We start from the raw sequence: 20,079 nt of genomic DNA on the forward strand, positions 1-20,079 counted from the left end.
AATTATTGAGGCTGTTCTCACAACCAGATGGGGGTGGGCTAGAGGGATGTTAGGATCCTACCTTCCTGCTCCCAGATGACCAGAGCCTCCTTTGGGCTCTGCAGTTTGTGCACCCACACAAACACCACGGTGGCATTCTCCGTAGCTGAAATTGGAAGCTGAGGCCTTCAGCTATCCCACAAAGCAATGCATGAGCAGCAGAGATGCAGTCCTCAGTACTGAAGCAGCTCTGCTCTTCCCGATCCCGCTGTCCTCAGAACTGTTTCGTAAACAGTTGGCTGGCTCCCGGAAGCTCAAAAACCCAGCACAGTTGCTCAGACAACCAAACTCTGAGGTAGGATAGCGGGTATTTCTGTCCTACCTCAGTTTAGACCTGGGTTAAAAAATTGGACTACCCACTTAGGCAGGAGCTGTGTATTAGGGATTCCTGTGACTCCAGAAGAGCCTCTATACCCTGGTTTACCCTCTCCTACCCAGAAATGGCTGGTCGTGAGAACAAACACATTGTTTATAAACACGTTTATAATAGAAAAGAGCTATATAAATCTCAATATATAAATAAAAGTTATCTTTATCTTTTCCACTTTATGGTTGCATGTTATCCACAAAGGCTGAAACTAGTGCGGTTTCTATGTGTCAGCAGTGTTCCCTCTAAGGCGTGTGCACGTGCGGGTGCCCACAAGTTTTTTGATGTCCGCTCAGTTAATTTTAGATCCTGCTTAGGTTTAATCAGGAAGGACCCATTCTGAACGCACGTGCGCACATTCTGTCTTGATACTGCCGCTCAGAGCAAAATTCATTCCACACACCGATGGAAAAAATTAGAGAGAACACTGTGTGTCACCCATCCATTCACACAGTTTGTTTCCCTTTTAAATTATAATAGGCCCTAAGGAAAGGATTGCTAATTCCATGTTTTAGAAAAGTGCAATTCATTCTTGCCTTAAGTGCAGTTGGCAGTGCAGTTATTTTTAAACCTGCTCTAAAAATAGCAGCATGCACGTCTCATCTGTGATCTGCAGGTATTCACATTCCTTTCATGATTGTTAGAGGTCTAACGTGGGCTAGAATTTCTTGCTCCGTTACCTTTCACAGGATATTCTGATCACTGAGCTTCTTTAACACAGTTGGGGGTATGCTGCAAACAAAGTGCTGGTTTGACTGTTTTCTTCAAAAGAAAAAAAAATGGGAGGGAAGGATGTAATTCCCATGTTAGACATATTCTGAAAGTATAATTATTTGTCCTATGTGGTGAAGTAGGTAAATAATTAGAGTAAGGAGGTGGAATTTAGTCAGCTAATCAACAGGAATGAAGTTAATGAAAATGGATCATTCTAGTGAATTACTGAATAAACTTAAGTCTTTATGACACCAAATTCAGTGTGATGAGAGAGAGAAATCCAAGATATTGTATGCTCAAAAAGAAGGAACCCTCCCCTCCAAAGCAGTGTTTCTGACTCTTCTTCTGAGGGGAATTTTTGTTTGTGTCATGTCTGTTTCCATTGCTGATCTGAAAGTGAAACCTCCTTAACCTTGGTAGCTAAATTGTATTGCAAACCATCATGGATAATCACCAGCACCCCATAATCCACTGAGAATTTCAGCCCTGCTTTGGGAGCCATGCTGTAACATTGTGGTTTACCAAATGTTAAAAGACACAGATAGCTGTCGGGAGAGAGAAATGCTCTTAATTGTCCCCAGTCCAGAGTTAACATTAGGCCAACCTACTTCCTCTCTTCCCCAAATAGTAAAATTCAAGAGACAATCGGCCAAATTACATAGTGCAGTTAGTTGATGGTTCAGTTAGTTTTTAAGGGAAATATATACACATACATACATAAGTCTCAGAAGTAAAAAGCGGGGGGGGGGGGTTTGCTTAATTTTTCCTGTCATTGTCTGCTCAGTGTCAAACCACGACCACCCCTGATTTCAGGGTACAGACTGAACATCAGAACAGGATGCAGAGACAGGCCTCAGATGCCACATTGCAAACTAAATAAAATAATAAAGCTACACTCCTGCTAACTTGGCAAAGAGGCACCTTCTAATGTGGTGATTCTCTTTATTTAGCAGGGGGAGAGTAACTGGCCCTATCCAACCCCAGCACAGTACCTCCAATGACTGTTGTTGGTATCTGTCTTATGTTTCTTTTAGATTGTGAACCCTTTGGGGATAGGGATCCAACTTATTTATTTATTATTTCTCAGTGTAAACCACCCTGAGCCATTTTTGGAAGGGTGGTGTTGAAATTGAATATTTATTTATTTATTTATTTATTTAAACAGTCAGACAGGTGTTATTGACTGGTTTGTTTTTTCCAGATATCGAGTCCTTCCCAAGGACCTGGGACAGCTGAATTTTATTGTCAGTTGTTATAGATATCGTCGCAGAATATAGGCTGTTCCCAGTAAAGTTGCTTTTTGTAATTGTCTGATGGTGATTTCTGTGGCCCCTGTGGTGTTGAGGTGCTCTTCAAGGTCTTTTGGAACTGCACCCAGGGCGTCAATTACCACTGGGATGATTTTGGTCTTTTTCTGCCACAGCCTTTCAATTTCAATTTGTAGATCTTTGCATTTGGTGATTTTTTCTATTTCTTTTTCTTCTATTCTGCTATCCCCTGGTATTACTATGTCGATTATTTTCACTTGCTTTTCTTTCTTCTCGACTACAGTTATATCTGGTGTATTGTGTGGCAGATGTTTGTCTGTTTGTAGTCGGAAGTCCCATAATATTTTTACATCTTCATTTTCTACCATTTTTTCAATTTTATGGTCCCACCAATTTTTGGCTACAGGTAGCTTGTATTTTTTGCAGATGTTCCAGTGTATCATCCCTGCTACCTTGTCATGCCTTTGTTTGTAGTCAGTCTGTGCGATCTTTTTACAACAGCTGATTAGGTGGTCTACTGTTTCATCTGCTTCTTTGCAAAGGCGGCACTTGCTGTTTGTTGTTGACTTTTCTACTTTTGCTCTTATTGCATTTGTTCTTAGTGCCTGTTCTTGTGCAGCCAGTATTAAACCCTCTGTTTCTTTCTTCAAGTTGCCATTCTTAAGCCATTGCCAGGTCTTGGTGATGTCTGATTTTCCACTTATATTGTGCAAATATTGACCATGCAGGGGCTTATTTCTCCAATTTTCTGCTCGGTTCGTGACTTGTTCTTTCTTGTAGGCCTGCTTTGTTTCATTGGTGTTGAATAGTTTCGCATTATTGACCATTTGAAGTGCATCTTCTTCACTGTCCTTGATATATTCTTCAAGGCCTCTTTTCTCCTCCTCTGCTGTTTGATGGACTTGCAGCATTCCTCTTCCACCTGAGCTGTGAGAGAGGTATAGCCTATCTACATCACTGCGGGGGTGCAGAGCATGATTGATGGTCATGATTTTCCTGGTCTTACGATCCAGCGTCTCCAGCTCTGCCTGGGTCCAGTCTATTATCCCTGCAGTGTATATAGCCCAGGTGTTTATGGCTTGTATGGTGTTCCCGCCATTGAGTTTGGACTTGAGGATTTTTCTAACTCTCCTGATGTATTCACTTCCCATTTTTCTTTTAACTTCAGTGTGTGCGATGTTATCAGCCTGGAGAATGCCCAAGTATTTGTAATGTTCTTTCTCTTCTAGGTTCTTGATCTTGCTTCCATTGGGCAGTTCTATTCCTTCTGGGGTTTTTTTTTATTTTCCCTCTGTTCATTATTAATGCAGCACACTTGTCTAGTCCAAACTCCATTGCTATATCGCTACTGAATATACGGACAGTGTTTAGCAGTGATTCGATTTCTGACTGGGACTTCCATACAACTTCAGATCATCCATGTACAGCAGATGGTTGATTTTACTGGATGTTTTAGATGTTTGGTATCCGAGGCCTGTTTTGTTTAGTATTTGTGAAAGTGGGGTCATGGCGATTACAAACAACAGAGGGGATAGTGAGTCCCCTTGGAAAATGCCGCTTCTAATGCTAACCTGTCCAAGTGTCTCACCGTTGATTGTTAACTGTGTACTCCACATGCTCACTGCTTTTTTAAATAAATATCCGAATGATTTTGCTGACACCAGTTGTTTCTAAACATTTTAGTATCCATGTGTGAGGCAATGAATCGAAGGCTTTCTTGCAGTCAATCCTTGCAACACTTAAATTGGTTTTTCTTCTCTTGCAATTTTCTAAAATCATTTTGTCAATCAGCAGCTGGTCTTTTGTGCCTCTGGTGTTCGGGCAATTTCCTTTCTGTTCAACTGGAAGCTGTTTGTTAGTTAATAAGTGTTGCATCACTTCATCTGCTATTATTCCAGTTAATAATTTGAACATGGTTGGCAGACAGGTTATCGGTCTGTAATTACTTGGAACTGCACCTTTTGCTGGGTCTTTCATGATGAGATGAGTTTTCCCAGTTGTTAGCCATTGTTCAATATCACCTCCTTGCAAAATGTGATTGAACTGTTTTGATAGTTGTTTATGGAGGCTTGTTAGGTGTTTAAGCCAAAAGCCATGCAGTTCATCATTGCCTGGCGCAGTCCAATTTTTAATTTTCTTTGCTCTTTCACTTATTAATTCTGGTGTTATTATTAGATCTCGCATTTGTTGGTTACATTTTTTGACCTCTTTCATCCAGCCTGCTTTTTTATTATTATCTGTAGGATTGTCCCATAATTTCCGCCATAATTGCACTGTTTCTTCTTTATTTGGTGTTTCTACGTTTCTTGCAGTTTCTCCTTCTATGCTTTGGTAGAAACGTCTCTAATTCAACTGGAATTGGAGATTCTGCCTGTGTTGTGTAGTTCTGGCTTCATATCTGCTAATCTTCTTTGAAACTGCTGTTATTTGCTGCTTTATTATTTCCAGGACTTCTCTAATTTTCCTTGAATCTAGGTGGTATTTTTGGATCAGATACTGTTTGGTGTTTTCATTCTTCAGCTTCTTGTCTTTCATATCTTTCAATTTACTAGCATCTGATCTAAGCCTGGAGATTTTATTTTCTAATCTAATCTTCCATTTAGGTGATGTACTACTTTCTTTTTTTACAGGTCCATTGATCTTATATCCAAACTCTTGTGTTGTTGTTGCTGCTGCACTGTACATTAGTTGGTTTGTTTCTTGCAAATTATTGGTTGTTATTTCTGCAAGTGCAGCATTTATATCTTTTAATACCTGAGCAAGTTGTTTTTTGGCAACTGTTTTTAGAGCTGGAAGTCGAACCCTGGTGGTCGTTTGGTTCATGTGCTCAGCAGGGGCGTAGCAAGGTTGGAGTGGGCCCAGAGTCAAGATTTTAAAATGGTGCCCCCCGTCACTGAAGCTCGCTGAATAGTGGTAACAAAAAGCATGCATATATATAATATATATATCTCCTATGTGCCACAATAGAACATCATCCTAAATTATTATTTTTTAAGGTTTTGCAAATTGTGGACGATGCAAGCCATTTAATGGTACTAGAGAAAGACATGCTGTTCTGGTAGCTCCAGGTATTAACACTCACATCAATTTCGGAGGATGAATACAACTGAAGGAAGCCCGGGTGGGTATGCGGCTGGGGGAATCAGTCATGTGACTTGCCTCTGGGGGGCCCCCAAGGCAGTGGGCCCCTAGACAACTGTCTCCCCTTGCCCTATGATAGTTACGCCCCTGGTGCTCAGTTATTTTTTGCTTTAGTTCTTGTTGCTTTTCTGTTAAACGGCATTTGGGTTTTTGAGGTGAAGGCAAAGGGGAGGTTGCCTGGTTTTGATTTTGAAACAGTTCAGCAACAGTGGCATCCTCTATTTCCAACACCTCCTCCACCTGCACCTGAGCAACTGCTTCAGTTGGTGGTAATTCTTCTTCCATGTCTTGAACCTGTGTTGCTCTTTGCAGTTCTTCCAGCTCAACTCCTGTGAATACTTTATTTCTTATTATGAATCTTCTCTGGTCTGCTAGCCTTTGTTCTGTTATTTCTGTATCTGGATGCTTCTCTTTCCAAATTTTGTACATTCTTTTTAAATAACCTCTTCTAGTTGGACTAGACTTGTAATAGCAGATCATTATTTCCTTGTTGGCATTTTTCGTATATTTTTTCCGGTTAAACGACGTTTCTTCCAGTAACTTTGCTGTCTTCAGCCCTGGTTGCTCAACTGAAGATCCTGAGTCCTGTTGCCCACTTGCCACCAGATGTCCAGGGACTCCAGCACCTGGCGCGGTCCTTGTTGACCTGGGCAACGACCAATCTGGTATAGATTTATTAAAGTTATGTCTCACCATATTGTTGATGGGAGAGGCACTCTTTGTCTGGCTCCTCTGGTGAGACCTGTCCAGTATGGTTGGACCTCTGGCATAGCTCTCACCTTCCTCAGAGCACTCAAGCCCCACAACCACGCCAAGGTAGTGCCTCACTGGGGGTATTATTATTATTACTATTACTATTATTATTATTTTATTAATAAATAAACAAACTACATGTTACACTCAATTGTGTGTTTCTTTCAACATAGATGGGGAACATCAAAGAACAACAGGAGGAGCTTCCAAAGGAACACAAGGATATCTTGTGTATATCTGCCAGCTGTAGAAGGGGGAACAGGAAGCTTTGGTCACTGTATCTATTGTAGATATTGTAGAACTAGAAAAGGTACAGAAGAGGGCAACCAAAATGATCAGGGGCCTGGAGCACCTTCCTTATAAGGCAAGGCTACAGCATCTGGGGTTCTTTACCTTGGAAACTAGGCAACTAAGGGGAGATGATCGAGGTGTATAAAATGATGCATGGACTGGAGAGGGTAGACAGAGAGAAATTTTCCTCTCTCTCTCTCTCTCTCTCTCTCTCACACACACACACACACACACACACACACACACACAAAACACTAGAACCAGAGGTCACCTCATGAATCTGAAGGTTGGGAAATTAAGGACCATCAAGAGGAAGTACTTTTTCACACAGCGCATAATCTATGGAATTATTTTCCATGGGATGTGGTGATGGCCACCAGCTTTAAAAGATGGCTTTAAAAGGGGCTTAGACAAATTCATGGTGGACAGGTTTATCAATGGCTACTAGTCTGGTGGCTGTGGGCCACTTCCAGCCTCAGAGGCACGATGCCTCTCAATTCCAGTTGCAGGGGAGCAACAGCAGGAGAGAGAGCATGCACATACTTTTTGCCTGTGGGCTCCCCAGAGGCAGCTGGTGGGCCAATGTGTGAAACAGGATGCTGGACTATATGGGTCTTGCGCCTGATCCAGCAGGGATGTTTTTATGTTCTTAAGTCCTAGCACATGTGGCAAAGCACTTATGCATATTTGGATCCCAGTTAACATGCCAAAACACGTTGCTGGGATTCAACAAAAGCAGCCTTTTCATTATTCATGAGTCCTTCATCATTTAATTGAATTTAAATTGTGTAGTGGGTCATGTGGTCCTTTCCCCTCTCTTTTAAAATTGATTGTTCCCAGATGATATTGCAAAGACTACCAATTTGTCCATATTTGTTTTGCTGTAGTAATATTTTTGAAAGCTTGGCTAATTTTCTTTCTTTCACTTAATTAAATTTGCTGTGACAGATTCTGAGGACCCAAAAGTACTTTATTTCTGCTCCGTTTCTGATGTCAGCCCTGGCTTCTATAGGGTGGCTCATTCTCATTTTGAAAAGGATTGTAAATTTTAGAATGTGACTGGTTGGTTGTTAAAACTGTAGAAGCAATAACCTCAAATCTGAATTAGGTAGTAATCATTATCTCTTCCTCTGACAGAAGAAAACAATCCCAAATGGCAGTAGATGGTGAAACTTTCGCTTTTTAGAATGTATTTCCACAGGCCTTCATGCTGTCAAAACCAGGATGGATATTAAACCTCCTAAGGGAGTAAGGACAACAACAAAGAAGTGAAAGCCTTGGTGCTTGCAATAGCAGCCCACAGAAAATTCTCAACAACCCTTTTAAAGTAATTTTAACTAAATTCAGTCCTATTCAGAGCAATTACTGTCAGTTTGTCAAGGAAATGAATTTCATAATGTACTAGTAGCAAAGATAGCTTCCTGTGTATCTGTTTTCCCCTCTATTTTTTTCATTGTGGAATTAGATGCATATCTTCATCTAAGACCAGTAATGTTTGTGGATATATTTAACCAGCCATGATTGCACTTGGACGTGGGATACCAAAGTTCAAATGCTGCTTAGCCATGAGGTGGCCTTAGACAAGCCACTGAGGCTATTCACCCAATGGGAGAAAATCGGGCTAGCGGAGGCTGATCACTCCTTGTGTAGATTACTGTTGTGATTTTCCTGGGGACACAGGAAGAAGAAGGCTAAACCATCCAATAGGTAGATGTTGCCTGTCATCAGTCTTCTGGCAGAAGTTGAACTAGGCTTCAGCCATTTTATAGAAGGATCCATCTTATGCAAAGGCTCTGAAAAGAGGTGGAACAGCATCAGAAAATATTGCAGTTGAACTATCTAGAGCAGTGAGATAAAGGAGATGGTTCCCATAACATTAGAAAACACTTTTCATAACATATTAAGATCAACCTTTTGGAAGGGTGGTATAAAAATCTTAATAATAAACAAACAAACAAACAAACAAACAAACCAAAATTGAAAACATGTTTTGAAGCCTTTTTCAGAATACAGTTAGTTTATTGCTATTGCTAGAGCAAGAGAAGTGGCTCAACGAATAGTGACCCCTGCTTATTCAGGTAATGAATATAGGGTGTTAGGCCATGAAAGTCAAGAATATCACCTATTCTTGGGTCTTATTCTCTCCAGTGACTGTTGCTGGTGTCTCCCTGGGCTTTCTTTTTAGACTGTGAGTCCTTTGGGGGCAGGGAACATCATCATAATCAATAATAATATTTCTTCTAGATAAACTGCTTTTAGAACTTTTTTTGGTTTAAAAGTGGTATATAAATAAATAGATAATAAACACAAGCACCCGGCTAGTGAAAGAGTGTTCTGAAAAACTCAACCAGCTGTACTGGAAACATACCATTATAAACTATATCAATACATTAGCTTTATGGCTTAACATATGCCCAATGTTCATAGTGGGTAATTACCACTCTCCTTCGTCCTTTATTTGTTAATGAAATACAGGAGTACTTCAGTACAGGAGAAATGGAATTCCTAGGGATCCAAGATTTTGGGGGAAATCTTCTAGGGCAATTTACCTCTTCTTAGATCCATGCAACAATAAGGTTGGGGCAATTGTGTTCAATCACCATGTGGAGCAGGGAAAGGGCCATTTGGGGAAACTCTTGGATCTGAGGAGGAGCAATACAATTTCTCTGCTGCAAAACCTGTTGTTCCCAAGTATCAAAGTAGGTGTCCCCTCCACCAAGTTTTTCAGATTGCAACCCCTTTCCTTCATTCCAGTCTCTTGTATGAAATGGGGAGGTTGTGGGAAGGGGAGCTGGAATTGGGGAAACTCTGGAGGAGGAAATACAGTTACTCCCTTCCCTCTGCATACAAGATACTGGGAGGGCAACAAAATATACTGAGCTATCCGTGCACAGAAAGAGGTCTTTTGGGCAGCACTCAAGCAATAATGTGTCAATAGAACCTCATCTGGGTGTTGAAAGGATGTATAAGATCATTTTTGTAAACCATTTTGTACATTACAAGGACCCCGGAGATAAAACAATAATAAAAATGATGCAAAACAGTAACATCTTGAGCAGCTGTGGTCATATTCTCTGATGAAGATACAGGTGAAACTCGGAAAATTAGAATATCGTGCAAAAGTCCATTAATTTCAGTAATGCAAATTAAAAGGTGAAACTGATATATGAGACAGACACATTACATGCAAAGCGAGATAAGTCAAGCCTTAATTTGTTATAATTGTGATGATCATGGCGTACAGCTCATGAAAACCCCAAATCCACAATCCCAGAAAATTAGAATATTACATGGAACCAAGAAGACAAGGATTGAAGAATAGAACAATATCGGACCTCTGAAAAGTATAAGCATGCATATGTATTCAGTACTTGGTTTGGGTCCCTTTTGCAGCAATTACTGCCTTAATGCGGCGTGGCATGGATGCTATCAGCCTGTGGCACTGATGAGGTGTTATGGAAGACCAGGATGCTTCATTAGCGGCCTTCAGCTCTTCTGCATTGTTTGGTCTCATGTCTCTCATCCTTCTCTTGGCAATGCCCCATAGATTCTCTATGGGGTCAGGTCAGGCGAGTTTGCTGGCCAATCAAGCACAGTACACTGTATACTTTTCAGAGGTCCGATATTGTTCTATTCTACAATCCTTGTCTTCTTGGTTCCATGTAATATTCTAATTTTCTGGGATTGTGGATTTGGGGTTTTCATGAGCTGTACGCCATGATCATCACAATTATAACAAATTAAGGCTTGACTTATCTCGCTTTGCATGTAATGCGTCTGTCTCATATATCAGTTTCAACTTTTAATTTGCATTACTGAAATTAATGGACTTTTGCATGATATTCTAATTTTCCGAGTTTCACCTGTATTAGTTTTTATTTCTTTGTACACGTTGCTTGATTTCTTCTAGCATTCATCCTACTAATTTTAAGTGTAAGTAGTCTGACTACTGATGCAATATTTATGTCAAAAATCTGTAGTGCTGAGAACGATTCCCTTTTGAAATGCAAAGAAAACTTTTCTTCCATAGAGCTGCCTTAAGAATCCACTTTTACTGCACAAGGTCACAAATAGCCTAAACTTTACTTTGAAATCAGTGAGCCATATTTTTATGCTTTTTGCTTACATCATGGATATATGAATTTCATCCTTATACAGTGCATCTCTTTTCAAGTAAAGGATTGATTATATAGATAATAAATCATATATTTCTGAAATATGCATAACTATTAAAACTGAATTCTCATTATAAAAATTGTTGGAGTTGATTAGAGAGTCTCTTTTTTAAAGGGATTGGCTTTTTTGTATCATTTTGTAACCGATAAATGCAGTGTGAAGCTGTAGAGGTCTGGTCTTGTACTAGACAACTGCCTGTGCATTGGGAAATAGATTAGTGTTCCACTTTCCAATTTATTTATTTATTTCTAAAGTGCTGATTTGATAAAATAATTTTGATGTTGATAATCTCTCAACAACTGAAATATGTTTGCTCTTTCTCTAAAATCTTGAAATGTCAGGCTCAAGCAAATCTCCCGGGAGGAAATGCCAATATTTATGGGAAGCAACTGAAAAGGCCCTGATATGAGCCCTCGTAGACTTGACCTCTTGTGCTGACAGAGCTCACAACAGGGCCTCACTGGCAGATCTTAATGTGTGTGTATGTGTGTGTGTGTGTGTGTGTGTGCGCGCGCACACACACACACACACACACACACACACAATGTGCTTAGAATGGTCAGAGAGGAACTCGTACCTTCCTATGAATATGATTTTCCATTGCGTCTTTCCCCCCTGAATCTTCACTGATTCACCACATGGTCTGTTTGCTGCAAAAAGACTGGTGCATATGGCTGGTCTAGTTGACTGATCCCTGTCAAAAGAGTTAACAACCAATACTGCCATTTTAGCCATCTGATAATAATAGAAGATGGTAGTTATCTTTAAATAAGAGACCACCTAACTTCTCTGAGAGTGACCATAAACTGTTTTCATTAAAATGACCATAAATCATCACCATGTTTTGCTCTTCAAAATAACTGGAGTTCTAATTGTATGACAAGTAGTATTTAGTCAGTGTCAAGTTGGTTTCAAGTATTCCGCCCCTGTAAGTAGTTACCTAAACTATATTACAATTAATTCCACTTATACTATGCATAATGGGCACTTCTAAAGTGAATCATGACAACATCTCATTGAAATTAATGGCCACCTAATTAATAGTGCCACTCCACTAATGGAGTGGAGGTACTGCGGACAAAGCGCCTCCACAGTTTAGTAACCCAGAGTTTAGTAATCCAGTTTAGTAATACTGTGCGTGCAGGGGGTGATTATGGCCACTGTCAAAAGTGCTCTTTAACACCCCTGTATATATCTACATAGAAGTAGTGGATAACTTCTGCCTTTTAGGGTCGACCATCAACAGTAAAGGATCCAGCAGTCAAGAAATATGCTGTAGACTAGCACTTGGTAGGGTTGCAATAAAGGCCTTGGAAAGGATATTTAGATGTCGTGATGTGTCTATACCTACAAATATTAGATTCGTTTGGACAATGGTTTTTTCTGTGACACTCTATGGATGTGAAAGCTGGACTTTGGAGACACAAGATAGAAAAATTATTAATGCTTTCAAACTTTGGTGCTGGATAAGACTTTTGAGGATACCATAGACAGCCAGGAAAACAAACATATGGATCATAGAACAAATCAATCCAGAATTTTCACTCAAGGCACAAATGACCAGGCTCAAACAATCATACTTTGGACACATTATGCGAAGATCCAGCTCCCTTGAGAAGTCCATAATGCTGGGGCAAGTTGAAGGAAAGAGAAGAAGAGGATGACCAACAGCAAGGTCGATCACTCAGTTATGACAGCAATGAATGCACTACTGAGACACCTTAAAGGCCAAGTTGAAGACAGATAATCCTGGAGAGCATCTATCTATGTGGTCGCTAAGAGTCATCACCGACTTTACGGCACTTAATCAATCAATCATATATCTCTGACAGATTTAGGAGTGGTAAAGAACACTTCCGGGGGAAGGAGAGATTGAAAAGAGAGATCCCACCCCGTTTTCACAGCAGGACTCTGGTTTCATAAATGCTGCAGAGATACTTTGAACATGATGCCTCCGCAGCATTAGTGGTGATGCCGGCCAATGGGACTTGAGTTTTTCATTATTAATTAGTCTCATTTATTTCAGTGGTGCTTATAGCTAATTAATTTGGAGTCTGCTCATTGTTTATTGCTCCTATTGCCAATCACTAAGAAAGTGTCTTGGCAATATTTTGTATTAGAAAAAATAAGTCAGACCAACAATCTGTCTATCTATCTATCTATCTATCTATCTATCTATCTATCTATCTATCTATCTATCTATCACATTTCTATACTGCCCAAAATGTGAGTTCAATGAAAAATAGCATTAGTTAAAAATATTAAAAGCTTGGCTGTTTCAATTATCATTAAATATATTTTGTGTATTTCAGAGATTTGAAGATAGAAAATCTCTTACTGGATGAAGACAACAATATTAAGCTTATTGGTATGAAACTTACGTAGCAATTCTAATGATTGATAACTCTCTGATGATATAAAAGGACATTGGTATTTCATAACACACCATGTGACAATATGTAATGGTGAGGAAAGCAGCAGAAGTATTGAAGACCTAAGTATATGGAAACTATTTCAAGGAATCCTGAATAATACATTTGGAAATAAGACATCTTTAATAAATCACTTAAATTGGCTAATGCAGTATATAATGTGGGAAATAACCATTTTTAATTTGATTGGCTTATTACTTCAAAGTTCTGATATTCATTGCCTTTCCTTGTAGAAGCCTTATTAATAGGAGCCAGACAATAGTAGAGATGGGAAGAGGCCATTCCACATTTTGCTTAGATTTTTGTCTCATACAGGTTTAAGGGTTTCCAGAGGCTTCTGCCTCTGCTGCAGTCAATTAGGGTTCTTCAGTCACACAGCAAGAGGCAAAATCCTGCATAGTACACCATCAATATACTCATCTGAAAAAATTAGAATGAGACATTGGTTGAGAAGCCTTTTATTAAAATTGTCAATGGCCCCCTGATTGTATAGCTGCTTATCAGCTGCAATTTGAGCACATATTCCACATTCTGCAAATATCGTCGCTTACTCATCTTCTTAACTCCCATTCTGATTGTGACATTGAAAATAAAATGTTCCTTTTACAAGGGAACATCTGCTTATGTATTTAATTCTATGCCTACACATTTTTTATCAGCAGTGAGTCTGGATACAGGGTAGAAGCCAGATGACTACTGCACCAAGAGAGAGGCTTCATCACCTTAGAGGTGACGAAAACTGTTACCTAAAACTAGGCCAGAGAATCTGTGACTATGGCATTGTGAACTACACAAATAGTGTATGGGACTGCTTCTGAATGTTTAGACTGTATAGACTATTTAAGGTGTTGAGTATTTGGAGTACATAAGAACAGCCCTGCTGGATCAGGCCCAAGGCCCATCTAGTCCAGCATCCTGTTTCGCACAGTGGCCCACCAGATGCTGCGGAAAGCCACAGGCAGGAATTGAGGGCATGCATTCCCTCCTGCTGTTACTCCCCTGCAACTGGTACTCAGAGGCATCCTTAAAGGCTGGAGGTGGCCTACTGCCCTCCGACTAGTAGCTGATGATAGACCTTTCCTCCATGAAGTTATGCAAACCCCTCTTAAAGCCATGTAGGTTGTTGGCTGTCACCACATCTTGTGGCAGAGAATTCCACAAGCTGATTATGCATTGTGGGTAAAAATTCGCCTTTAATTGTTTTCTTTTTATTTAACTAAAAACTAACCTTGGGAAATTAGAGGAGTGTGTAACTTTGCATTGTAAAAGGTAAGGGTTAACAGCATATTGAAAAATTATCATGAATCATTCATCAGCAATAACTGACTTTAATGGCTAAGTGAGAGCAGATGGTTTGCAAAGTTGTACTGACAACAGCTGATAGGCTTAAAAGAATATCTATAATGTTCTTGTTGTTGGGTGTTGGATAATCAAACAGTACATAAAGCTGACATCTATCTAACTAGAGACATTGGCTGACATCCAGAGTAACGAAGCACTGGTATTATGGGATAAGCAATAGTGCTTCTGAAGCATTCAATTAACTCATCTCCACTTCTCATGTAGTGTAGGGAAATTTCAACAACCTCTCTTTCCCCCAGAAGCACCCAAAAATATGACCCTGAGGGTTGCCCAACCCGCAGGGACATATGTTTCGGTGAAAAAGAGCACTTCCAGGGGAAGGGGAAGGGAAGTTGTTGAAATTCCTACCCCACCCACTCCCTTCACAAGCACTGGTGCAGTTGGGAACTCTTCAGAAGCACTGGTGCTAGAGACTATGCTTCTCTTATAGCACCAGTGCTTCATTAGACTGGATGTCAGCCTCTCATATATACACAAGTAAAACTAGGAAGCTAAAAAAGTTCCAGAACTGTTTTCCACTTGATTCAGCTGCATAAGGATGCGTCTTATGGTGGGTGGTGTAGGAAGATGTTTAGATCTTGCTTGAGCTATATAACATTGAAATAGTCTTTCATCAGCTCCACACAATGGCAAAAGCCTAAAAACAAAGCAGATTGTATTCAGTTATGTGTCTCAAATGAAATGACAATTAATACCCTTTCCTAACAAACAGCATATTTTTAATAAGGGTAAAGGTTCTAAAAATGCTAATATAGTTCCTCAGTTATCATTTTATGCTCCAATGGGAAGCCTTTAAGAAACCCTTTCCCATCACGAGAGGTTTGCTTACCTGCTCAAAAACTATATTCAAAAACAACATACTGAATTCAGGAGAAATGTCCCTGCCTTCATAAAGTTTGTATCAGGTCCATTCTTCACCAGGGCCCATGTGTATCCTCTGCACCAGAGTGCTGGGGGGGAAATGTGCATGCCCAGCGGGATGGTAGCAGCCTGGAACAGAGGTAGCTCATGAAAAGAGGTTCAGGAGGAGACGGAAAGCTATACTAAGTTCTAGGACGCAGCTCTACACATTGTTGTACCTATGCAGAGACTGCAGGATTTCACCCAGGGACTACGACGTGTGACATCTCTTCTCACCTTTCTCTCAGATAACTTCACCAACCAAGCAGAAAGTTATTTTATGTACATTGACTGAGACACGAGCTCACAATGTAATTTTTTTTTCATAGGCGTTATTCCATTCCTGTCTAAATTCATTTTAAATTTAAATTTCCCCTAGATTCACATGTCACTACACATTTTAAGAAGCGTGGATCAACTTAGACCACTTAACTAAACACAGAACCTTTTAAACAGGCAAATCAAATCATGTTGATGGCAGTTGAACACTGGTATTTGGAGGTTTTTGTTGTTGCAGTGCAGTGTTTAAAGGTCTGCTTGTTTGTTTTATTATTATTGTTATTATTTTACAGACTTTGGCTTGAGCAACTGTGCAAGTATCTTGGGTTACTCTGACCCATTCAGCACACAGTGTGGCAGTCCAGCCTACGCAGCACCAGAACTGCTTGCAAGGAAAAAATACGGTCCCAAAATAGACGTTTGGTCCATGTGAGTGACTTAAATTGAAAAACCTATACATGGCTCCTTTTTGTTTGTTGGTTTTATCTTTATGTTAGCAGCAACATAAAGTTCTAACTGGAGCTGCTAATAAAAAAGAATTTCCTATGTTGGAAAATAAATTACAGTGCCAGTTAGTATACTTTGTTAGTGTTGGCATCACTTTGCAATGTGCTAAGGACTTTCCAAGCATAGGATGATGCAGCAATTGCAATCTATTGTGAATAGTTTGCTTTGATCTCTGGAGCTTCTCAAAGTCAGTCTAGAGCTGCCTGTAAGGCAAGGGTCAAAGGTTACCCAGGACTTTGTATTTGGAGCACTGTGATAAAAGGAAGAAAAGCATTAGCTGAAGAAACTCAGAAAATAATTTGCTTTTTTAGGAAGTGACAGGAGAGATTTTTCTATATCTATGCAGTGGAAGTCCTAAGAATCCTGTGTAGCACAACATAATGAAGATGAATTACTGGAGGCGTTTCAGGAATTGTTCATACTGTCTTGTACTATTAGAATTCATTCCATTGATCTCAGTGTAGTTAGAACAGAGATGAGTTTTAACCTTCAGGAACTCTTTTTTTGCAAGTAGCTGCTTTTGAGAGCTTTGAATTGGAGCCCAATTTACAGTCCCAGTGCTATGAGAAAATCCAAAGTGAAACTTTCATACCGCTCCTTAATTGGTCACTCCAACATAGGGTCATCCATTTGCAGTGAGCTGGAACTGCAGAAAGAAGGAGCTCTTACTGTGACTTGAATTCAGACAAAGAGAATGCCACCATTTTCCAGTATGCCCTTCAACCTTCTCCAGCAATAACATCCTGCACCAATTAATTTAGGGAAGGTATGTTTTCACTCAGCATGATCATCTGCAGAGTTTGCTGTTTTGTAGAATATCATACCTTCTCTTACACTGACTTAAGTCCTTCGGGGTTTGTACCTGCTCAGTGTAGGGTCAGCTTTGTTTATAATCACTGGCCCAGTACAGACGTACAAGTTAACTGGAGTTAAGCATGGCTGAGGTTTCAGTTCTTAACTACAAATTCTGCTGCAGACATTCACCAAACTGTGGCCAACCAAACTCCAGTTGAAGGCAAGGGGAGCCTCTCTCTACTGCCCAGCTGCCAAGGCACATCCTAGCTGCCTCTGTGATTGGAATTTGGAATAGGCATGAAACTGCAGTTATAGTTGAGTCAGCATCTTCAGCAGCAAAACCTACATTGGCGGCGAAACTTAAGAGATAACCGAAGGTTCCAATTGGAGTTTGACGAGGCAAACTGGAGTTAGCTTTTGGAACATAACCATGGTTTCACTCGTTCGGGCATACTGCAGTTACAACCTCGGCCAGTTATAACTGTGGTTATCGTGTACATCTGAACTCAGCCTGTGTATGCACATCCTAAGTGCAACACCCCTTTAAATTTTGAAACAGCTCTTCATTGGCTTTGAATGTGATCTGGTGTAGTGGTTAGAGTGTTTGACCAAGGAGACCTGGGTTTAAATCCTCACTCAGTCATGTAGTTTATTGGGCAATTTTGGGCCAGTCACTGTCTGTCAGCTTAGCACACCACAAAAGACTCTTATGAGGGTAAATTTGGGGGCTAGATGACTGTGGAGGTCATCCTTGGAGGAAGGACAGGATATAGATTTCATAACAGTAATAACACATAACTTGCAAGTCTGTTGCACTTCCTATTTCCCTGCATTATGTGGCATCTGAAGCCACTCGGCTTCTGTCTCATCGTATATGTGACTTATTGAATGGGATATGATTTCAGCATTTCTTATCATTTGAAATAAACAGTGAAGTTTTCAAATCAGAATTTATTCTTGAGCATTCAAATATGACCCTTTATGCAACAAATTGTTTATATCCTGAGAAGCTAAAGTTTTACTGACGCGTTTAAGGCTCCTCTAGATAGTAGGAGTGTTGTGATGATAGAGGAGTGTGTGTGTGTGTGTGTGTGTGTGTGTGTGTGTTAGCCTTGCTGTGGGGAATCCAGATTTCTTCTCTCCACAGAGTTCATTTATTATGACACTAGCATGGGGAAATCCAGAAACTATCCTTCCAGGCTGGACATCTGTCATGGAGATCCCATATTTTTCTAGCATGGAAATGGCAACATGTTGTTACTACAAAAATGCAGCCCTCCCCACCAACCCTCTCAGTTAGCACTATCATTCCTAAGGCCCCCTTCATGCACACATCATGCTACTAGGATTGCTGCAATCCCGTGATGGTTCAATCCCATGCCCCTAGGACTGCCCAGCAGGAGAGTGACTCCTATGCCTCTCTGGATGAGCATGAAAAGTGGGACACAGATGCAGTTGCTATGTTGAAGGAGGTTATGAGGATATTAGCAGGCACCTCTTAGATAAATTGTTACCACATCAGTGACATTAGCAAATGATGCAAAAACGCCTCCTATCTACCTGCACTGCTTTGCAACTGTTTAAAAAAATTCGGTGATAGCTCAAGTGCAGAAGCACTGATGTAGCCCTATACATCAAAAGAAATCTGGAAAGTGTAGCTGAGCTGTTAAGCAGAAGAGCACTCATCCAAACAACTGTGTGAATGGGTGAATCCGCGACAGAATTCAGCAGAAGCCTTTTTAGTAGATAGATGATTCTGTGCATGTTCAACATTACCTTGTATAGCAGAGTTAAATGCTGAATGTGAAGGTGAGAGCTCTTGTGCCACGCTGGAAGGGGCCATAGTTCCAGGCCAAAGTGCATACTTTGTATCCAGGAGGTCTCAGGTTCAATCCCTGACATCTCCAGTTAGTATATCAGGCAGAAGAGTAGGGTCCCTATCGGAGGCTCTGAAGACTTGCTCCCAGTCATATAGATAATGCTGAACTAGACGGACTAATGGTCTGACTCAGTAGCAGCTTCATATGTTTCACAAACTATAGCCACTGACAGTAATCCTAATTTGTTCTTTGGATACCTTGCAATACAGTAGATTATTATTTTTTATCGTGACTGTTTCCTCCGTCACTCTTCTTTTACAGTGGTGTGAATATGTATGCAATGCTGACTGGGACACTGCCTTTTACTGTGGAACCATTCAGTCTGAGAGCTTTGTACCAGAAAATGGTGGATAAAGAAATGAATCCTTTCCCTACTCAGCTTTCTACAGGTAAATAATGCAGCTACTTGTTGTTCCATTTTTAGTCCCTACAACCCTCACAAAACATTATGCACAGATTATTTTTGTTTCCTTTGGGCAAAGGCTTTGGGTGGTGGCGGGGAGTGGGGAGAACTCAAATTAATTTGCCTAATGAACATGTGGCCTGTAATGCACATTTGCTCAGTCATGAAGTACCACGGATAGGACTTCCAGTGTTTAATTTGATGAATCAGAAGATACACAGCTGAGCTGCTCAGGAATAAATCTTATTGGGCTGTTCAGACAATATATCTGCCAACCCGTCCAAAACATGTGGGGGAAGAAGTGTGGATGTGCATATCTTCCCCTACCTGTCATTCGGCCCCCTGTCGACCTAATTGTATGGCCCCACAACATGCTGTTTAATTATTACATTAAAGTTGTAGTAAAACAGTGCGGACAGCATGCTGAGTCAGGAGAGGCGATGTGCCAGTTGGATTATTGTCTGAACTGGCCTGTAGTCTACAGCTAAGATTCTTTACAATTCATTTAACCCAATTCTCACTGTAGAAGTGAATTATTACAAAAGATTACCTTGCCTATATTTGTGTGTGACTGACTGAGCCCTGAGGAAACTTCCCACCTCCAGCTTTCACACAATGGTAGAAGTCATAAATCATATGGCTGCTATTTATTGTGAAATCCATTCCAGTTACATATTCCTCAACATCAGTCTCTGTCTTTTTGTCTGAGGAGATTTAAACAAAGGCTCTGTTTTAGAGCTTGTAATTGGATCTTCTTGTTCAGTATTATTCG

General features: G+C 40.3%; 1 protein-coding gene across 1 annotated transcript in view; it reads left to right on the forward strand.

The window, feature by feature from the left end:
- Nucleotides 1-20,079, forward strand: part of HUNK (hormonally up-regulated Neu-associated kinase) — a 100,864-nt gene that overhangs the window by 44,937 nt on the left and 35,848 nt on the right. The window contains exons 3-5 of the mRNA XM_053310091.1: nucleotides 13,062-13,117; nucleotides 16,016-16,151; nucleotides 19,166-19,293. Coding sequence (XP_053166066.1) covers nucleotides 13,062-13,117; nucleotides 16,016-16,151; nucleotides 19,166-19,293 — 320 coding nt within the window. The remainder of the gene's footprint in view (nucleotides 1-13,061; nucleotides 13,118-16,015; nucleotides 16,152-19,165; nucleotides 19,294-20,079) is intronic.

Source organism: Hemicordylus capensis, chromosome 3 (assembly GCF_027244095.1).
Source record: "Hemicordylus capensis ecotype Gifberg chromosome 3, rHemCap1.1.pri, whole genome shotgun sequence".
Classification (NCBI taxonomy): Eukaryota; Metazoa; Chordata; class Lepidosauria; order Squamata; family Cordylidae; genus Hemicordylus; species Hemicordylus capensis.